Source organism: Notothenia rossii, assembly GCF_949606895.1.
Source record: "Notothenia rossii genome assembly, chromosome: 11".
Lineage (NCBI taxonomy): Eukaryota > Metazoa > Chordata > Actinopteri > Perciformes > Nototheniidae > Notothenia > Notothenia rossii.
Genome location: NC_136910.1, coordinates 33,342,192 through 33,360,048, shown reverse-complemented (window position 1 = coordinate 33,360,048; position 17,857 = coordinate 33,342,192). Strand labels below are relative to the sequence as shown.

Here is a 17,857-nt window from a genome sequence, read left to right as displayed (position 1 = left end):
TGATAACTTTTTTTTATGTTTTTTGTTCCTTTTTTGGGAAATACAAACAATTAAAACTGCGAGTACAGAGAGGTGGTTTGTACACAATTATTATTATTTATAATTATTATAATACCACTTTTAACACCAATACCGGTATATCACAGCACCCCTACCGACAAATACATTACACATCCCAAACATATTTGCTTGCCAAACATTCCTTTTTCTTCAGTTTCACACTCACTTGCAGGTCCCCTCCTGCCCCTGGCAGTCGAAGCCGTCATACAGACACCCCGGGCTGTTGCACTGAGCGTCACACTTCCCATCGTTGAAGTAGCGCCAGCACTGCAGCGCGGCCGAACAGTTCTGCCACGGGTCGTCGAAGTTCAGCGAGCAGTCCCCCCCGTCCCAGCCGCAGGCGTGGTTGTTGCACAGAGAGTTGCAGATGTGGTTCCCGGCCCACTCGTCACACTGAGGAATCTCGCAGCTCACCTCCACCTCCGGCGGGGGGATGATGTCCCGGCCGAAGCCCCCCACGAAGGAGTAGTCCAGGATGTGGCACAGCAGGCCGTTGAAGTTGATCGGGCAGCTGCACTTGAAGAAGGGCGCGTCAGGGGTGGTCTGGCACGTGCCGCCGTTGTAGCAGGGGTTGGAGATGCAGAGACTGTCGGTGGGGGTCTGGCACTCGGGCCCAGTGAAGGTGGGGGGGCAGAGGCAGCGGGGGCCCAGGTGGCCCGACACACAGGTACCGCCATTTCTGCAATTCAGACCCCCGCAGGAGCGAGAGTCGTACTCACAGGAAGAACCGGTGAAGCCCTGAGGACAGACGAGAGACAGATGATCATTGAGCTACACAAAACATTTATATTGTTCTTTATGTTTTACATACTTTTATTTATTTTTTTGAATAACTGTGTTGTTTTTTATTTCCTGTCTTGAGCAGCATGTTATATTATGAAAAGTGCTAAATTAATACATATAAAGTTCAGTGTTGGACAGGCTCAAAACTGTTTTATTGCTTTGCTTGTTTTTTTGATTATCAATTTGTTATGAAAGTGGACAACTTGAGATAAGAAAAGGATTGAAAAATGATGTCTTAAATTATAACAACAGGGGAATATTTGCAGATGAAACCATGAGGAGTGTTTTATATAACTTTTATTTTACTTCTTAATATCAGTTTTTTGTATGCGTTAATGATTTGACTGTCTTGACCATCACTTAACCTGTTAAACCCCGAGCCTGTTTTTCAGGTTTCAGGCTCGAAAATGACATTCCCATAACAAGTGACCAAATCTTCCCTTCTAAAAGGGTTAAATTAATAATCATTTTTCTCAAAGTAATGATAAACCTGTCAGTTGGATGTAGAAAAGTCAGAATCAATATAGATGTTTTTTATTTTAAAGAAAATTCAGATTGAACATAGTAAAAAAATGTAAATTATAGTGTCCGTCCAAAAGATATTTTGTACTTATAGTGAAAACTAACCTTGGATGATGGGTTAGTAGACTAAAAGCTTTAGGAATCCAAAGTACAACATATAATAAGTACCCTGTATCAAGATTGATGCAAAACAAGTGATATTTGACGTTTTTAGACAGATTTAGCAACAAAAAAACTTTTCTGGGGCCATTTGGGTGGATTTTTCATATCTCTGGCTCCCCCTGCTGGATTTTGACATGTGACATCTCTTTCTAACCGTCAGAGCCAATGGAATCGAGGGGGAACTCCCACATAGTCCTTATTTGGTCATGTGTGTGTATTATACTGCCGCATAGCCAAGACCGGAAGCAGCAGCCACTCTGGTGGCTACCATTAGCAGCTAACTTTTGCTCTGCGAGTTTTACATGAAAATGGAATTATGGATTATAAATAATTCCAATTATTGCCCAGATAATAAATAATAAAATCGCAATAAAATCAATACAAGTGTATAATATTATTTCTTGAGATACATCTGTAAAGTGTATTGAGTTGTACTCACAGGAGGACATTTGCAGATGAAGCCGTGAGGTGTGTTACTGGCAACAGCACAAGACCCTCCATTTTTGCAGGGTTTTCCTTTACAGCCATCAAACACTTTGTCACAGCGCTGACCTGGAGAACAGAACATATATGTTTTAACACCTGTACACCATTCCCACACAGGGATCCTGCTGCAGTTCTCTTCATACCTGTGTATCCCGTGCGGCACTCGCAGCGGTAGCTGTTGGTGAGCTGGACACAGTTGTAGGAGCCTTGGGGGTCGCAGGGGTCCGACAGACACTCATTGACGTCGCCTTCGCAGCGCTCTCCTACGTATCCCGCTGGACACACACACTGATAGCCTCCGATGCGGTCCACACACTTCCCGTTGTTGAAGCACTTTGGCTCGTTGGTCAGGGGGTCGCTGGAGGGGGTGCAGTCATCCAGATTCATCTCACAGTGCACGCCTACAGGAGAGAGGAAGGTAGAAATTAAATTGTATTTTGGGGACTTTTTGCCAATGTATGCCTGTGGATGTGTGGTGCAGTACCTTGTGTTCCTCGGGGGCAGGAGCACTTGTACGTGTTGATCAGGTCGATGCACGTGCCTCCATTCTGACAGGGCTGCGACTGACACTCATTGATCTCTTTGGAGCAGTTTACACCATGATATCCAGGTAGACACTGAGGGAAATAAGTCGACCATTATAGGAAATGTTTTTCAGGGTTCCTAAACTTTTTCTAGTCAAATTCCAGCACTTTTCAAGCATTTAAGCACCTTCCAGCTGGGATGATATCGTGCAAGCATTTAACTCATTACTTCACTTTTTTATCAAATATAATCAGATGTTAAGATTATTATTATTATTTATTTAACCTGGTCTCATTTGAACTCACCTCACAGCTGTAGCCTCCCAGGTAATCGGTGCATGCCGCTCCGTTCTGGCAGGGGTTGGGGGAGCACTCGTCCACCTGTTCCTGGCAGTAGCTCCCGGTGTACCCGGCCTGGCAGCGACAGTAGTGAGTGTTTCCAGCATCCAGACACTGGCCTGAGTTCCTGCATAGGTGAGCAACCTCCACCCCTGAAAACAGATAGGAAGGAGTTACAAAATAGACAAATCTCACACGAAACTTGTCGATATAAAAAGCTTTATCACGTGAGGGATCATAACTTTAGGCAGGTCCTCTTACCTTGCTGTTTGGCTGCGACCTCACAGGACACACTGGGAATGTCACAGTAGAGACCGGTCCACCCAGTCTGACACTGGCAGGTGTACGAGGCCCCCTGCTGCCAGCATGTTCCTCCGTTTTTACAGGGGGACGAATCACACCAGCGCACCAGATTCTAAGGAAATAATAGTTAGGTCTCTGAGAGGAAGCCCCTTCCCCGTGGTTCAGTTGCAAAGTTGAACACTCAAAGGCTAAAATGAAGCACCCACACAGATGTTCGCCAATTTATTCTCACGTGGTGGCCAAAACGTAATCATCTTTTTTTGACAATGAAAATGGTGAAATTGAGATTAGTCCTTTCTGTCCTGAAGATCTGTGTGGCAGCTTTTTACTTGAGTGTTCAAAGATGATAACAACTAGGCCTTTCACGATAAATAATTTTGTTGGACGATAAATGTTCCTGGAAATTATTGCGATAAATGATAATATTGTCGGCACCATTGTAAGACCATTTTAGACCACTGACATAATGATAATATATCATAATAATTCTAGTACATCCTTTCAAACAGAACTTTTTATTGAACATTCAACATTGCAAATGAAATGTGAAATAATATTAAAATATATAAATGATATATAATAAATAAAACTAATTAATTAAATTATAATAAATTAATTAAATCACACACAACCAAAACAATAAATTAAATAGACTCAGGCTGGAAAACAGAGCTCTCAATCCATCTATCTATCCATCTCTATATAGATATATATATATATATATATATATATATATATATAAATAAATCAATATGAGCACACATTGTCTCACAAGCAAAAAAAATCTAAGGAACACCAACATGTTTGCATTGTCGGGCAAATGCATATTTTATTGTAAACTGTCGGGAAGGTGGGGGCTCTCCATCTCCAGCTGCCGTGTTTGCTCCCAGCTGGGAAAACGGAATGGAGTGGTTGTGTTTTAGGTGTAGTTTAAAATGCGTGGTATTGCCTGCTTTTGTCGCTACTTTTTTTAAACAAATGCGACACACCGCCCGGCTCATTCAAGTCCGTAGGTTGGCCTCGTTGATTTGGCTTGAATCCAAAATACTGCCACACCGGAGAATCGAGATGTGTATGTTTTGTAACCAATTCCATTTCACTTTAAATTCCCCGCTAGTAAGTCACACGTTGTCTCCCGCTTGTCGCTATATTATTAATTTGGCTGCTACGCTGCTGTACGTGCACACAGAGTGTCCTGACCTGGCTGTGTGTCAGCCCCGCCCCTCACAGCGCGCATGGCCGGCAGCCACAGCTCGTCTGGCAGCCACAGCGCTCCTAGCTAAAATGCTGGTCACATCCTTATGTAAACAAACACGCATGTAAACGGCAATTTATCGAGCTCAGAAAAGTTATCGAGTCCATTTTTATTTATCGTACGATAACTCAATTTATCGATTATCGCGACAGGCCTAATAACAACTAAACAATATTTCCTAAAAGAAAAATGACTGCTAGCTTGAACTACTCTCTGTCCTAGTTTATTTTTCTTTTTTTATCCATTTCATCGCATCTTGTTTTTTTTCTTTTTTTAGGCATGTTTGTTTGTATGCTTGTATGAAATGTTTTTAAATTGAAAAGTCTCTTTAAGTATTAAAAAGCACTACAAAAAGCTATTATTATTATTGTGATTCTCACCTGACAGTTGATTCCTGTGTAGCCATGAGGACAGGTGCACTTGTATGTGCCGTAACTGTCCAGGCAGGACCCCCCATTTAGGCACGGCTTGGAGTCACACTCGTTGATGTCATACTGGCAGTAGCTGCTGGTGAACCCAGGCAGACACAGGCAGGTGAATGCATTGATGCCGTCCACACAGGTGCCCCCGTTAAAGCAGGAGCTGAAGAGACACAAGGACAACATGTTAAACCCTCATAAGACATGCTGGTTAAATAAGTAGAGAGAATATTTCTAAAGAGTGAGCTACCTGTCGGTGCAGTCGTTGGTGTTGATCTCACAGTTGATACCGCTGAAGCCCGGCCGGCAGGTGCAGGTGTAGCTGTTCACACAATCAGTGCAGTTTGCCCCGTTCCTACAGGGGTTACTCTCACACTCGTTTATGTCCTGCTCACATCGGCCGCCACGAAACCCGGGCAGACAGGTGCAGGTGAAAGAGTTGATACTGTCACGACACAGACCTCCGTTACTGCAGGGGTCTGAAACACAGGGAGAGGGGATACAATAAATAACCATTCTCTAGTTTTTAGGTTGAGAAACTTGAGAACTTGCATCTGTTCCTTACTTGGTTTGCAGTCGTCAGTGTCGGTCTCACACTTCTGGCCGGTGTAACCTGGCTGGCACTTGCACTGGTAGCCCCCCATGGTGTTATGGCACATAGCACCGTTGCGGCACGGGCTCTTCACACATTCGTTTATATCTATCTGACATGTTTGACCTTAATAGGATGGAAAAGATAGTTTAAAAAAAAGTAGCCAAATTGAAGACGTAAAAACCAAGGTCCATAGATTAATAGGACAACAAAGTGACTTTGTCCACTTCTTATATACATTTTAAGGTAGAAATGATAGATACCTTGCCATCCTTCGGGGCAGATGCAGGAGAAGCTTTGGTAATCTTCAGACTCTTTACAAACACCCCCGTTTTTACAGGGTCTTGGGCTGCAGGGCGCCAGCAGGGTCTCACAGTTATCACCTGTTAGCAGGGGAAACACATCAGTGATTGCAGGGCGCTGGATATATGGAGCAACTTCTTCATACTTCAATATTTAAAAGTCGTAGAATAAATGAATAAAAGTCCCTGAAAAAGATTACAGGAGGAGTGACATACATTTCTAAATCCCATTTTCTATCCCACTTCATTATCCATTTCCATGACAACTTAGCCAAACAGGAAGGGCCTTCCTGTTTCCTGCTATTGTGTGATCACAGACAGGAAACAGGACGTGGCGGAAGTGGGAATAGGGCCTGGAGTAGGCACCAGTTATCCGGCTTATATTAGCCGCTGTGGCATGTTATTCTACCACACACACACACACACACACACACACACACACACACACACACACACACACACACACACACACACACACACACACACACACACACACACACACACACACACACACACACACACACACACACACACACACACACACACACACACACACACACACACACACACACACACACACACACACACACACACACACACACACACACACACACACACACACACCTTCTGTTATTCCTGCATAGCAGATCTTTCCACACAGGGATGCCAGAAACAGACCTCACTGTTTGTGTGGTGTTTTCTCAAACAACACAATGATAAGCCTTCTGCGTGGAAGCCGGAAGACTGTCTTTACATTTTCAGACCTGTGCAAACAGCTAAGTAAATCAACCTGTTGATAGTGTGAAAGATGAGCAGCCACATGTCGTACCGGTGTAGGGCAGCAGACAGTTGCACTTATATCCGGCCACGTCGTCGATGCAGGAGCCCTGGTTCAGGCAGGGGTTGGAGGCACACTCGTTGATGTTAGTCTGGCAGTTAGGTCCTACAGATTAGAGAACACACTGTTAGATGTAGGCTCACAGGAGACACACTCAATGAAGGAATGGTGAAATGATGAGTTGTCACTGACCAGTGAAGCCTGCCCTGCAGGTGCAGTGGTACCCGCTGGTCATGTCCTTGCAGGTCCCCCCGTTCATGCACGGGTTGGACTCACACTCGTTGTTGTTGATGTCACAGTTGGGCCCGCTCCAGCCAGAGTCACAGGTACATTTGTAGCTGTAATGCCAAGGATATATCAGGTAAATCATGTTGCTTTTTTAGGATTTTTTGTGTCACTTTAAGCTGCTTATACATCTTTTAAGGAACAGTTTACCACTAAATCCAAAGAGATACTTCTCTTGCCTGTAGTGATATTTTATCCATCTAGAGTATTAGAGATAACGGTCATGGAGAAGGATAACTAGAGAATGCTGTATGCATTGCTGAAACCTGACGCTATAATGTAATGCTATCTTGGATGTGTAATATTAAATGTTACTTATAAGACGCTGTACCCAAACTGCTATAGTACATTGTTGATGAATTATGGTTAATATTTCTAGAATGATGAAAGTTATGAATGTCCGGGGTAATAGCACTCGTGTCCTAATTGAGATGTGTTCGGTGCTCACCCGTTGACGAGGTCCTGGCAGTGTCCATGGATGCAGGGGTTGCTGCCACACTCGTCCACCTGGGACAAGCAGGTGGGATCGTTGTAGCCCTCCGGACACAGGCAGGTGAAGCTGTTGGTGCCGTCTACACACGTGCCCCCGTTGTGACACGGGTTAATGGCACACTCATCGATGTTGATGTTGCACATTGATCCTGAAAGACAAAGAGAAACGATTTTGAGAAATGGGAAATATCTACTGTGATCATTATGGAGTTTGGACAGCTTTAAGTAAACTTCTGCTGTTTGCTGTGGTATTCTGTGAGCCTTTATCAGAGCCAAAATGAAGTTTATTGCCAGGTACGTTTACACACACCAGGGATCTGCTTTGGTGTATGGCAGTGACCACCAACTGGCGGCCCGCGGGTCACATCCGGCCCGCCAGACATTCTCATCCGGCCCGCACAACGGGGGTGACTGTGGCGTTGGCGGAGTGGTTACTGCGTTCGCCCCCCACCCTTTTTTTTACAACGTCTCGTGAGTAAGGTGCAGTACCGGAGTCCAACAGAGAGGCAGCAGCTGCGGCTCAGTAGACTTCGTACTGCGAAACCTTCCCTGCCTTGAAGAAGAAGTGATCCTTCGTTGTGAACAAGAGTCTGGTTAATGCGCTCGGCACCACAGCAGCAGCCCCGCTGCGACAGAGTCCAACAGAGAGGCTGGAGCTGCGGGACAGTAGCCTAGAAACCGGGTTGGGTAAAGGAATATATGTAACGGCGTTACGTAATCAGAATACAAAAATCAAGTAGGCTACCTGTATTCAGCTGGCGTTACATTTGAAAAACGAGTAATCTGATTACAGTTACTTTCGTAAACCTGAAGTGAATACATTTTGGAATACTTATTGGAATTATTGGTGGAAAAGTTTCCTCACAAATTGTAATATTAATTACCCGCAGAACTGTGTGCACACTGCACAGCGCTGCAGCATGTCTGTGAGCGAGAGAGATGGTGTTTGTGAGGCCCCGCCCCCGCACGCAAATGAGAGAGAGATCTCTTTTAAAATATATTGAAAATTAGAAACGGAGATGGTTAGATAAAATGTGCAAGATAACGTTTATGTAGCATTTATTTATTGTCGAAATTATGACATTTCATAACGGGATAACATCAAAGTGAATGCCTGTTGCTGCTGAATGCATGGGGCAAGTGACTGGAAAAAGTTTTAAAAGTTATTACATCGTTTCAGATAATAAATAATAATGATAATTCATTCTATTTAGGGGCGCCTTTCAAAGCACCCAAGGACACCTTACAATTCATAACATATTCAAAGGAAAGGTTTTAAGACAGTACAAAGAATGCAGTCCGGGTGATGTTTTTTATGCGGGGTGCAGATGAGAGGGAGCTGTCCAGAATGACACCAAGATGTTGTGTTTGAGTTCTTGATAAGCCATTAAAACAGTAAAATAATTGTCTCCTGTTCACCAAAACATACCCATCTGTTATGGAAAAATAAAGCATTCTAAAAGTAATCTGAATACGTTTTTAAGACACGTAACTGTAACTGTATTCTGATACTTTCCCGCTCTGCCACTGCTAACCTCCTGTCCCTCCCACACCCGGACAGACCTAAAGTCTTGGGGCGACAGAGCCTTCTCCGTTGCTGCACCCACCCTCTGGAATTCACTATCCCAATCCATCAGAGATTCTTCCTCCCTCACAGCATTCAAAACATCACTCAAAACCCACCTGTTCAACACTACATTCAACCACTGACCACCCCCCTCCCCCCTATTTTCTGTTTATCTCTTTTTGTATTTCTTTGTCTTTTTTTTGTTGTCTTTTCTTAATACTCTGTCAAAGCGTCTTTGAGTTTCATGAAAAGCGCTATAAAAGTCCCATGTATTATTATTATTATTATTACTTTCACAAATTTCTGGCCCGCGAAAGTGTCTATTGGATACATTTTGGCCCTTGTTCAAATGTAGTTGGTGATCCCTGGTGTATGGTGTTGCAAACGTAAACCATAAGAAAATAAGTTGCAATAGTAGGTCAAAAATATAACGATTATAAAAAGAAAATACATTTTTAAGTAACTATTAAGCATTAAAAAAGAGTTAAGACAAGTATTTACATCACTGTTAATATACAAAAGAAACTTAAAACACTTAGTATAATGAATATATGATCAAACTGCAGTGTATTATATTTGGAAAAGGAGGTTGTTTTTTTTACTCATGGGGGCTTTTCTTTTTTTTATCATTGCTTGCCTTTTTTTGACTGCCATGCCACTTTTACTGAAAGACAGAAGATGTCCCCGCTGTGGGTCTACTAAAGAATTTCTTTTTTGGAGAAATGTGTGCAGAAATCTGCAAAAAATACTTAGAGAGATGAACAGCTGCTAGCTGAGTTTCTTTTGCACAGTAAAGACTTTCTAAGCATTAAACAGGCAGACGCTGAGGCCGCTCCAGTGTGTCTCTATCCTCGCGGCCCCTGGAGGCCCTTGGCTTCGCTCTCATTGATCAAATGGGGCCCTGTTGAATAGGCAGAAGGAGGATTTCAGCTGGATCTGAGGGGGGGAGGGGGATGTCCTGCCAGGAGGGGAGGAGATGGGGGGGGGGGGGCTGTAGCTTCTATCCCTATTCACACACATACCACCCCCCATCCAGGGAGAGCTAACCTCACCCAGGGCTGTTTACAGGGGACAGAAGGCCAGAGCCATTTCACAGACGACAGAATAACAATTAAACCCCCCCCCCCCTCTCTGATCCCCTCACCCACCCTGCTCTTCATCAATCAGGAGGGGAGGGCCCAACTGCCTGATCTGCACTCACAATGGTCCTCTGTCCCTCTCCGTCCCGCCATGCCCTCCACACTCACCCAGTCAGCACACAAAGGTGGAGGAGAAGGAGGAAGAAGAGGGGGAGGGGGAGGGTGAACAGAAGCCTGCGCACTTGTTCCTGCTCCCCTCATGTTATTTCTCTTCATTCTGTTATTACATGTTTATTCTTATTTTATTTTATTCATTATTTTATCTCTTATCTTTATCATCAAAGGTCCATTTTATCTTAGATTTACTCAAGTACTGTACTTAAGTACAATTTCTAGATACTTGTACTACTTGAGTATTTCAATTTGTTTCCAACTCCAGCTAATCCCTGTTAATCCGTACAGTTCAGATTGCACCACAGTGGTGTAAAGTAACTAAGTACTTTTATGGTACTTGTACTTTATTTAAGTATTTCAATGTTTTGCAACTTTGTACTTCTTCTCCTCTACAGTTCAGAGGTACATGGTGTACTTTTCCTCCACTACATGTATTTAATACCTTTACCTAATAAACTTTACAGATGTGGATGAATGATGTGAAATCTAACCAAGTGTTAATTCCAACTCTAGTTCCACCTGGAGTAAATCCACAAGCTACCCTGCAGTATACAAAGTCATTCAAACTAGCTGCACCTTTACCAGCTTTGAGAACACTTTCATGATCAATCATTATAAAACATATCATATATATTATTCTGAAATGGACCAATCTGCACAATGACTACTTTTACTGTCGCTACTTTCACTATATGTTGATGATAATACTTTTTTCTACTTTTACTTTAACATTTTGAATGCAGGACTCTTACTGTAACAGAGTATTCCTTCACTCTGGTACTTGTACTTAAGTAGAAGATCTGAGTACTTCTCCCCCTGAGGTGAATTAAGTGTTGCTTCACTCTGAGACAGGAATTGGATTTGCAGTGCTGTTACACACTGCTAAACTTCAGATATGTGATAAAAGGCCAAGCTCTCTTCCTTTTAAAGTATCACCTTACTCCAGACTCCACGTCAGAATCTTTTCAAATGGCACACAAAGTAAGCGCTTTGTGTGTGTGTGCGTTGTTTTGTGTGTGTATCAGGTATGGGACTGTGTTCCTTTCTCTCCAACCCAGGATATCTGACACCATTGTTTCGCAGCAGTGAACCCGCCAGCCATCTGTCCTACCTGCCCCTCCCAAAGCTCAGGGGCCACCCCCCCCCCCCCCCCCCATCTGTACCTCCTTCCAGTGCTCACCTGTGTAGCCCGGCTCGCATGCACACTCGTAGCCGTTGATTTTGTCGATGCAGCGGCCGTAGTCGCAGGGTTTGCTCTTACAGTCGTCCAGGTTCACCTCACAGTGGAAACCTGGAGATTTGAAATTAAGTTAGCAAATTATATTAGGGAAAATCTCATTATATGGCAATAGTCTGTTGAATTAAAAAAGCCCAATTACTTATTTGCATAACTAGCATATATACCCTTCCTATTTCGCCTTAACCCCTCCCCCCTCTCAACACTTTTTGTAACAAACTAAATAAAACCTTATGGAAAGCTGTGATGTATGCATATTCAAGTAGCAAGCATAATTTACCTACATTTGATTGATTGTGCTAACTCTTAACTTCACTTATGAGGCAATATACCTCCCCTGTAGTGAGGGGCCCAGCCCTTTGTATATTTCTCTGTTTGTGGCCCTGTTCTAAAGTCTTGCCTGCTGTTCCTTGGGGACAGGCGCAGATATACGTGTTCTCCCGGTCCTGGCAGGTGCCTCCGTTCCTGCAGGGCTGGCTCAGACACTCGTTGATGTTGGTCTCACACAGGCGGCCGGTGTAGCCCGGGCGGCAGTAGCAGGTGAAGGAGGCCAGGCCATCCTTACAGGTGCCGTAGTGGCAGGGGTCCGAGTAACACTCGTTGATGTCCGTCTCACAGTGCTGCCCTTTGTAACCTGCACAAGAGAGGAAGGAGTGTTTATTTGGAGAGGAATTACAACAAAATGCAAGACATTTCCGAAAAAAAATAGTTTGTTTACCTTCAGCACATTCGCAGGTGTACTTGTTGGGACCATCAGTACATTTAGCTCCGTTCTTGCAGGGGGTGCTGGCACACTCGTCAATGTCCACCTGACAAAGACTCCCTGAAAAACCTGCAAATGTATTGAGGAAAACACAGGATTAAGCTTCAGGTATTTGCTTGAATGTTTGCAATTACAAGTTATATTGGGTATGTCATGGCTAGAAGCTAATTAGCATCTGAAGTAGGAATGCAGGTCCAAACAAACCATCCATAACACCCCCCCCCCCCCCCCCCCCCCCGCCCCCCCCCCCCCTCCTCCTTGGCTCTTACTGTGCAGGGAAAACTTTCTTTCAAACCCAAACACAATGGCCTCCAGCTCACCGGCCATATACAAATCCCTGCCCCCAATTGTGGCACTAAGCTCTTACACAAACCCGCCAAAAATGTTAATGATTCTGCGCCCTGCAATGTGTCCTGTTCACCAGAAACACTTTCACTTACATTATTAGAGGAAATAAATCATTCACATTTGATCTGTGGCGTGCTATACTCATTTACAGCTGAGTTAATACTTTACTATTTAATAGCCACTTATATTGTCTGAAAAAAAAGGGGTGAAAAGAGACCTGATGGATCCCAAAACTTATTTTTTTTACTCCATTAACTTCCTCATCTTTCAATTTCCCTCATTATTTCTCACCTTTGGCGCACTCGCAGTGGAAGGAGTTGATCTTGTCCACACACTTGCCATTGTTGAGACAAGGTTGGCTCCCACACTCATCTGTGTTGACGTGGCAGAACACACCCTCGTATCCTGAATTCACACACATGAGTTATTAGACAAATCCCAGGAGTTAGAAAATTCAATATTACGGAGATCCACGCATTATCTCCCCACGTTCCCTTCCGATATAAATCCATGCTGTTACCTGGCATGCAGATGCAGTGGAAGCCTCCGATCTGGTCCAGGCAGGTGGCATCGTTGTGGCAGGGGTTAGACATGCACTCATTGACATCCATCTCACAGCGAGGGCCCTCATATCCCTGGAGACACTTGCACTGGAACGAGCCTTTGGTGTTGAGGCAGCGCCCGCCATGCTCACAGGGGTTGGCACCTAACACAAGAGATAAAGGTTGTCATGCACATGTGGTAATGTATGCAAATATAACTGGGTATAACAGTATTTTTAAGATAAGATACCATACACTTTATTGATCCTAATGTGGGATTTTTTTTGTCAAGCTCCATGTAAACAAGGCATTGCACTCAATGTGAAGATGAAAAGGAGTACAAAATAAACAAACATAAGCATCAAATATAAACACCTCAAAATAAAAATAAAAACAGAACTTAAACCTTAAGAAGATATACAGTATACCAGAAGACTGTCATACATAAACTATAAAGGGCCAATTACAGATAGCAAAATAAATATATTAACATGGAGTTTGCAAAAAATACCATATTCAATTAAATACACTACATACAGATGGACGCATTATGATTTTTGGATGTAAAAATGTGTGATTTGAGTTCTGTTCTCTGGACAGAGTGATTGCAGAAAGCAGGAATGTTTTAGTTAAGTTTCGTCACTTACCGAGGGAGCACTCGTCGATGTCCAGGTTGCAGGCGGAGCCGGTGTACCCGGGGGGGCAGGTGCAGATGGCCTTGCCGTTGACGGGGTTGGTGTCACAGTTGGAGCCTTTCTGACACGGGTTGCTGATGCAGGCGTCATCGAGGTGGCACAGCAAACCTGAAGGCATCACAAGATAAGACTGAATCGAACTGTGTCATTGTATTTTATCACTTTGTTACAGGAATACTTCACACACAAGAAGAGGATAAATCAGACTTTCCCCCTGTGTTACCTTAGTAAAGTAATTCCTCTACTGTGAATGAAGGATTTTCAGATTCTTTATTCACCAGAGAGGCATTTGTTATATAATTCAATGAGAGTAGTTCATGTACAAAACATTTTTTGTGGTTGAAATAAAGTGTATGTGTGGGAAAGCCAATGTAGACGTACCTGTGCGACCATGAGGACACTCGCAGAAGAAGGAGGCCACACGATCGTGGCAGGTGGCGCCATGGTAACAGGCGGCGCTGGCGCAGTCGTCAATGTTTTCGCTGCAGTCGTCGCCCGTCCAGCCGTTGACGCAGACGCAGTGGTAGCTGCCGTGAGTGTCGTGGCACGTCCCTCCATTCTGGCAAGCGTTGGGCATCAACTCACACTCATCCACGTTTTCTGTGCAGTATTGACCTGCAAGAGTTCACAAAAACGAGAGGAACGGTTACAAATGTCTTCTTTACAGGTTTGACCTTGAAGTTGTATTTATTCTTAAAGCAAAACGTCACCTGTGTAATGAGGAGGGCACTGGCAGTTGTAGGTGTTCACACCGTCCACACAGATGCCGCCATTCTGGCAGTTGTGGCCCGGACAGTCGTCGATGTTATGCTCACAGTGCGGACCATTGAAGCCTGAAGAGAGAGACAAGAAGAGTGGTGAAAAACTGTGGAGGATTCATAAAAAGATGAGGCAACATTAGTCAGGCCTCTTTTTCCTCTCGATATCGCTGTGAACTTAAAGACAGATAACGTTCAGCTCTCTGCAGGCCGTCGTGCAGCTCCGCTCTCTCAATGCATTCCTGCACGGACCCCCGCGAGACACACAGCGTGGGTTCAACTTTAACACACAATATCTCTCGGTCATCTGCATATACAAACAACTCATTCTGTACACTCAGACAATAATACAAGCTGCATAATTGCCACATCAAATCTTTCTGAGAAATAGAAATGTGGCTAGTTTTCTACCTTGCTAATGTACCTAAAGATCTCAATAAAACCGATACAAGCATTTTAAAGGGTTATTATACACAAAATGCTGTTCATAATAACACACATAATGGAGAAGATACATTTAGCTAAAAGTGTGATTGTTGTAAACATTAAGGATAAATGTCTCATTGTTGGACCTCCCTCTGTTTTATGCATTGTGAACTCTACCTTTTATTTAAAGTGGACCTATCATGCTATATTGGAAAAATACATTGTAGGGCCATAGCTATATAAAACATGTCTGTGAAGTTTTTTTTTCAAAATACCAAACAGATCAGCCATTGTAGCCATGCCTCATACTGCTCATACCCCTCTTTTGAAGCCCTGTTAGAGAAATGCAGATTTTGGGTCCTTAGCTTGAAAAAAATAAATAAGAGGAGGCGGAGCTAATGCCTGATCAGAATTCTACCGGAGATAAAGTTAAATTCGGTTGTGATATTTCGCCATCCTGTTTAAACCACGTCAAGGATTATTTCTGAAACAGTATGGAGCTCAAATGCTTTTTCTCTTGCAGGTTTATCACAAGGTGAGTTTTTATTTCCTGTTTTTAAACACATGTGCTCTTCAATACAGGTTAGCTCTGAGTGTTAGTGAGGCTTGCTAATGTAAACAAAGATGTCCAAAACACGTCAGGCATTGTTTCTGATAGCAACTTTCTGTGGGTCCGCTGCCGATTTGACGTCAGATCGGATGGAATCTGTATCCGCTCGTTGTACACCCGTTTTTAAAAGATTTGGGTACGGAGGAAAAGAGAGACGGTTTTATTTTTCTGACGCTGCGTGAGACACATATTTATGTATAAGACATCACAAAGTGCAATTTGCATGATAGGTCCCCTTTAATTATCTTTCTTAATTTTTACTGATTGTGCTTTATTGTCCTCATTTATAAGTCCTCAACCAATCCATGCTTGAGAAAATGCTTCGTACAAAGTGTTCTTCTGAGGGGAGAGATTTCTCACAGCTGCAGGCCTGCCCTAACAGCAGTCACCACAGTAGCTCAAAATGAACCAAAGTTTTACACAACACTGCAGCGGCTTTAAGGTGACAACACAATGAAGAGACGCCAACCAGACCGGGGCTGCATCTAGCTGGTAAACAAGATAGGTTTGTGTGACCTCATGAATAGGGCGTGTTTATCTATACGTTTATGTTACATTATCAGAAGGAAACGTCTGTACGACTGCATCCTGCCAGGGGAGGTTGGCAGAGAGGGGGTGGGGGGGAAGCAGGGACCACTCGTCCACTCAATCAGATTTTACTATAACAACAAGCAGTTTTCTTCGGTCGACTGATGTAATAGGAAAAAAAAAGGTGTTTGTGCTGTTGCGGCACGAGCCATACACTATGCAACTCCATATGTCAACAAAAAACGATTGTTCTGATTGTTTACTCATGCGCTACAACCTAAATGTATTTAAACGTTACCCTAAGGAGCTGTTTTTGAGAATGCAAGTGTTCAAATCAAGTGGATCAGGCATATAATGAGGTGCTTTCACACCGGATTACTTTTACTAGGACTAGTACAGATAGTTTCTGGGATTTTGCGTTCACACCAAAAAAATCTGGAACTACAACTTAGTTCTCGGGAACCTTTTCAGTCCCTGCTAGAGAGGTGGTACTTTCCTGGGGAGGAAATGGTTCCAATTTCTGATTGGCTGGGCTAATTGCAAACCACGCCCCGTAAAACTCAGAAAAGTTTTGTGATGCCGCCATTTCATTTGCTTGCATTGGCATTATTAGCATTAGCATTAGCCCAGTGCACCAATGGAGAGAGACTAACTTATGGCAACACAAAATAAAACGTGGTTGCGCTGGAGTGATGAAGAGGTGTTGGCGCTACTGGCGATTTACTTGGGACTTTGGGTGGCGATTTACTGCCACCCGAAATCCCAGAGTCCGGGGGGCTCCGGGACTTCCGGTGGCAGTATACGCCGTGAAGTTGTTTGCAGCCTGCCAGTAAACCCAAAGCAGAAGAAGAAGAAGTGACGTCAGCGGCTTCATTTGCGTAATCCTCCCTCAGGGACTTATTCCGGTGTGAACGCGATCTACTAAATAGTTCAGGAATTAAAGAGTTCCCGGGAATTAAGTTCCGGGAACTATTCCTGGGAAAGCTACTTGGTGTGAAAGCGCCTATGGGCTTGCAAGCTCCAGACAATACGTTTGTGTAATGTACGATTCAGCGTGAAAACAGCTGCTAATTGAAGGCAAGCGAGAGGGCATGTTGCTGGTGCGAAAGCGTCAGAAAACAAACAACCGAGGTTGAAGAAGAGGAAAAAGAAGAACATCTACACAAAAAAGGTAAAAACAGCCAAAACGGTGGTTTATGACCAAGTTCAAACTGGTTTCCTGCCTCTCGCTCCGAAAGGAGTTTTGAAGTGAGCATCTAAAATGGACAATCTCCTGTTGGTTGCTACATGTTTAAAAAAGGAAAACTCCAGCAGATGTGCAGCCCTTATCTTTTCTGGATTTGGCCTGGAGTTTATATGAGAAAACAGTTGTTTGTGTGTTACCTGGAAGGCAGCTACAATCGTAGGTGGTGTCTCCCTTCTGCACGCAGGTGCCTCCATTCTGGCAGGGGGAGGGGCTGCAGGGCATGTAGGGGGTCTCACAGTGTTGGCCCCTGTACTCGAGAGGACAGCGGCAACTGTACGAGCCCACCTCGTTGACACACGCCCCGCCGTTGAAACAGGGGGAGGGGCTCTGGGCGCACTCGTTTACGTCTTGCTTGCAGGTTTGACCGTGGAAGGCGGGGGGGCAGGTGCAGATGTAGGTGGAGTCGAAGGCCGAGCACTGGCCCCCGTTTGCACATGGGTTGGACGCACAGGGGTTAGAGAGCAGGCAGGTTTTACCTTTAGAGCAAAACAAGAAGGAGTCATTCATCTTCACATTACTAAT

The 17,857-nt window shown here is 44.0% G+C and overlaps 1 protein-coding gene across 1 annotated transcript in view; it reads right to left on the bottom strand.

Annotated features, from left to right (window-relative positions):
- notch1a (notch receptor 1a) overlaps positions 1 to 17,857 on the bottom strand; it is a 40,703-nt gene that overhangs the window by 7,579 nt on the left and 15,267 nt on the right. Inside the window, exons 4-25 of the mRNA XM_079660111.1 lie at positions 17,473 to 17,811; positions 14,478 to 14,600; positions 14,149 to 14,382; positions 13,720 to 13,875; positions 13,051 to 13,236; positions 12,822 to 12,935; positions 12,138 to 12,251; positions 11,820 to 12,053; positions 11,363 to 11,473; positions 7,319 to 7,511; positions 6,778 to 6,923; positions 6,577 to 6,690; positions 5,709 to 5,828; positions 5,419 to 5,571; positions 5,104 to 5,332; positions 4,815 to 5,016; positions 3,138 to 3,291; positions 2,844 to 3,028; positions 2,498 to 2,630; positions 2,157 to 2,414; positions 1,967 to 2,079; positions 227 to 798 (exon numbers count right to left, since the gene is read on the bottom strand). Coding sequence (XP_079516237.1) covers positions 227 to 798; positions 1,967 to 2,079; positions 2,157 to 2,414; positions 2,498 to 2,630; positions 2,844 to 3,028; positions 3,138 to 3,291; positions 4,815 to 5,016; positions 5,104 to 5,332; positions 5,419 to 5,571; positions 5,709 to 5,828; positions 6,577 to 6,690; positions 6,778 to 6,923; positions 7,319 to 7,511; positions 11,363 to 11,473; positions 11,820 to 12,053; positions 12,138 to 12,251; positions 12,822 to 12,935; positions 13,051 to 13,236; positions 13,720 to 13,875; positions 14,149 to 14,382; positions 14,478 to 14,600; positions 17,473 to 17,811 — 4,183 coding nt within the window. The remainder of the gene's footprint in view (positions 1 to 226; positions 799 to 1,966; positions 2,080 to 2,156; positions 2,415 to 2,497; positions 2,631 to 2,843; positions 3,029 to 3,137; positions 3,292 to 4,814; positions 5,017 to 5,103; positions 5,333 to 5,418; positions 5,572 to 5,708; positions 5,829 to 6,576; positions 6,691 to 6,777; positions 6,924 to 7,318; positions 7,512 to 11,362; positions 11,474 to 11,819; positions 12,054 to 12,137; positions 12,252 to 12,821; positions 12,936 to 13,050; positions 13,237 to 13,719; positions 13,876 to 14,148; positions 14,383 to 14,477; positions 14,601 to 17,472; positions 17,812 to 17,857) is intronic.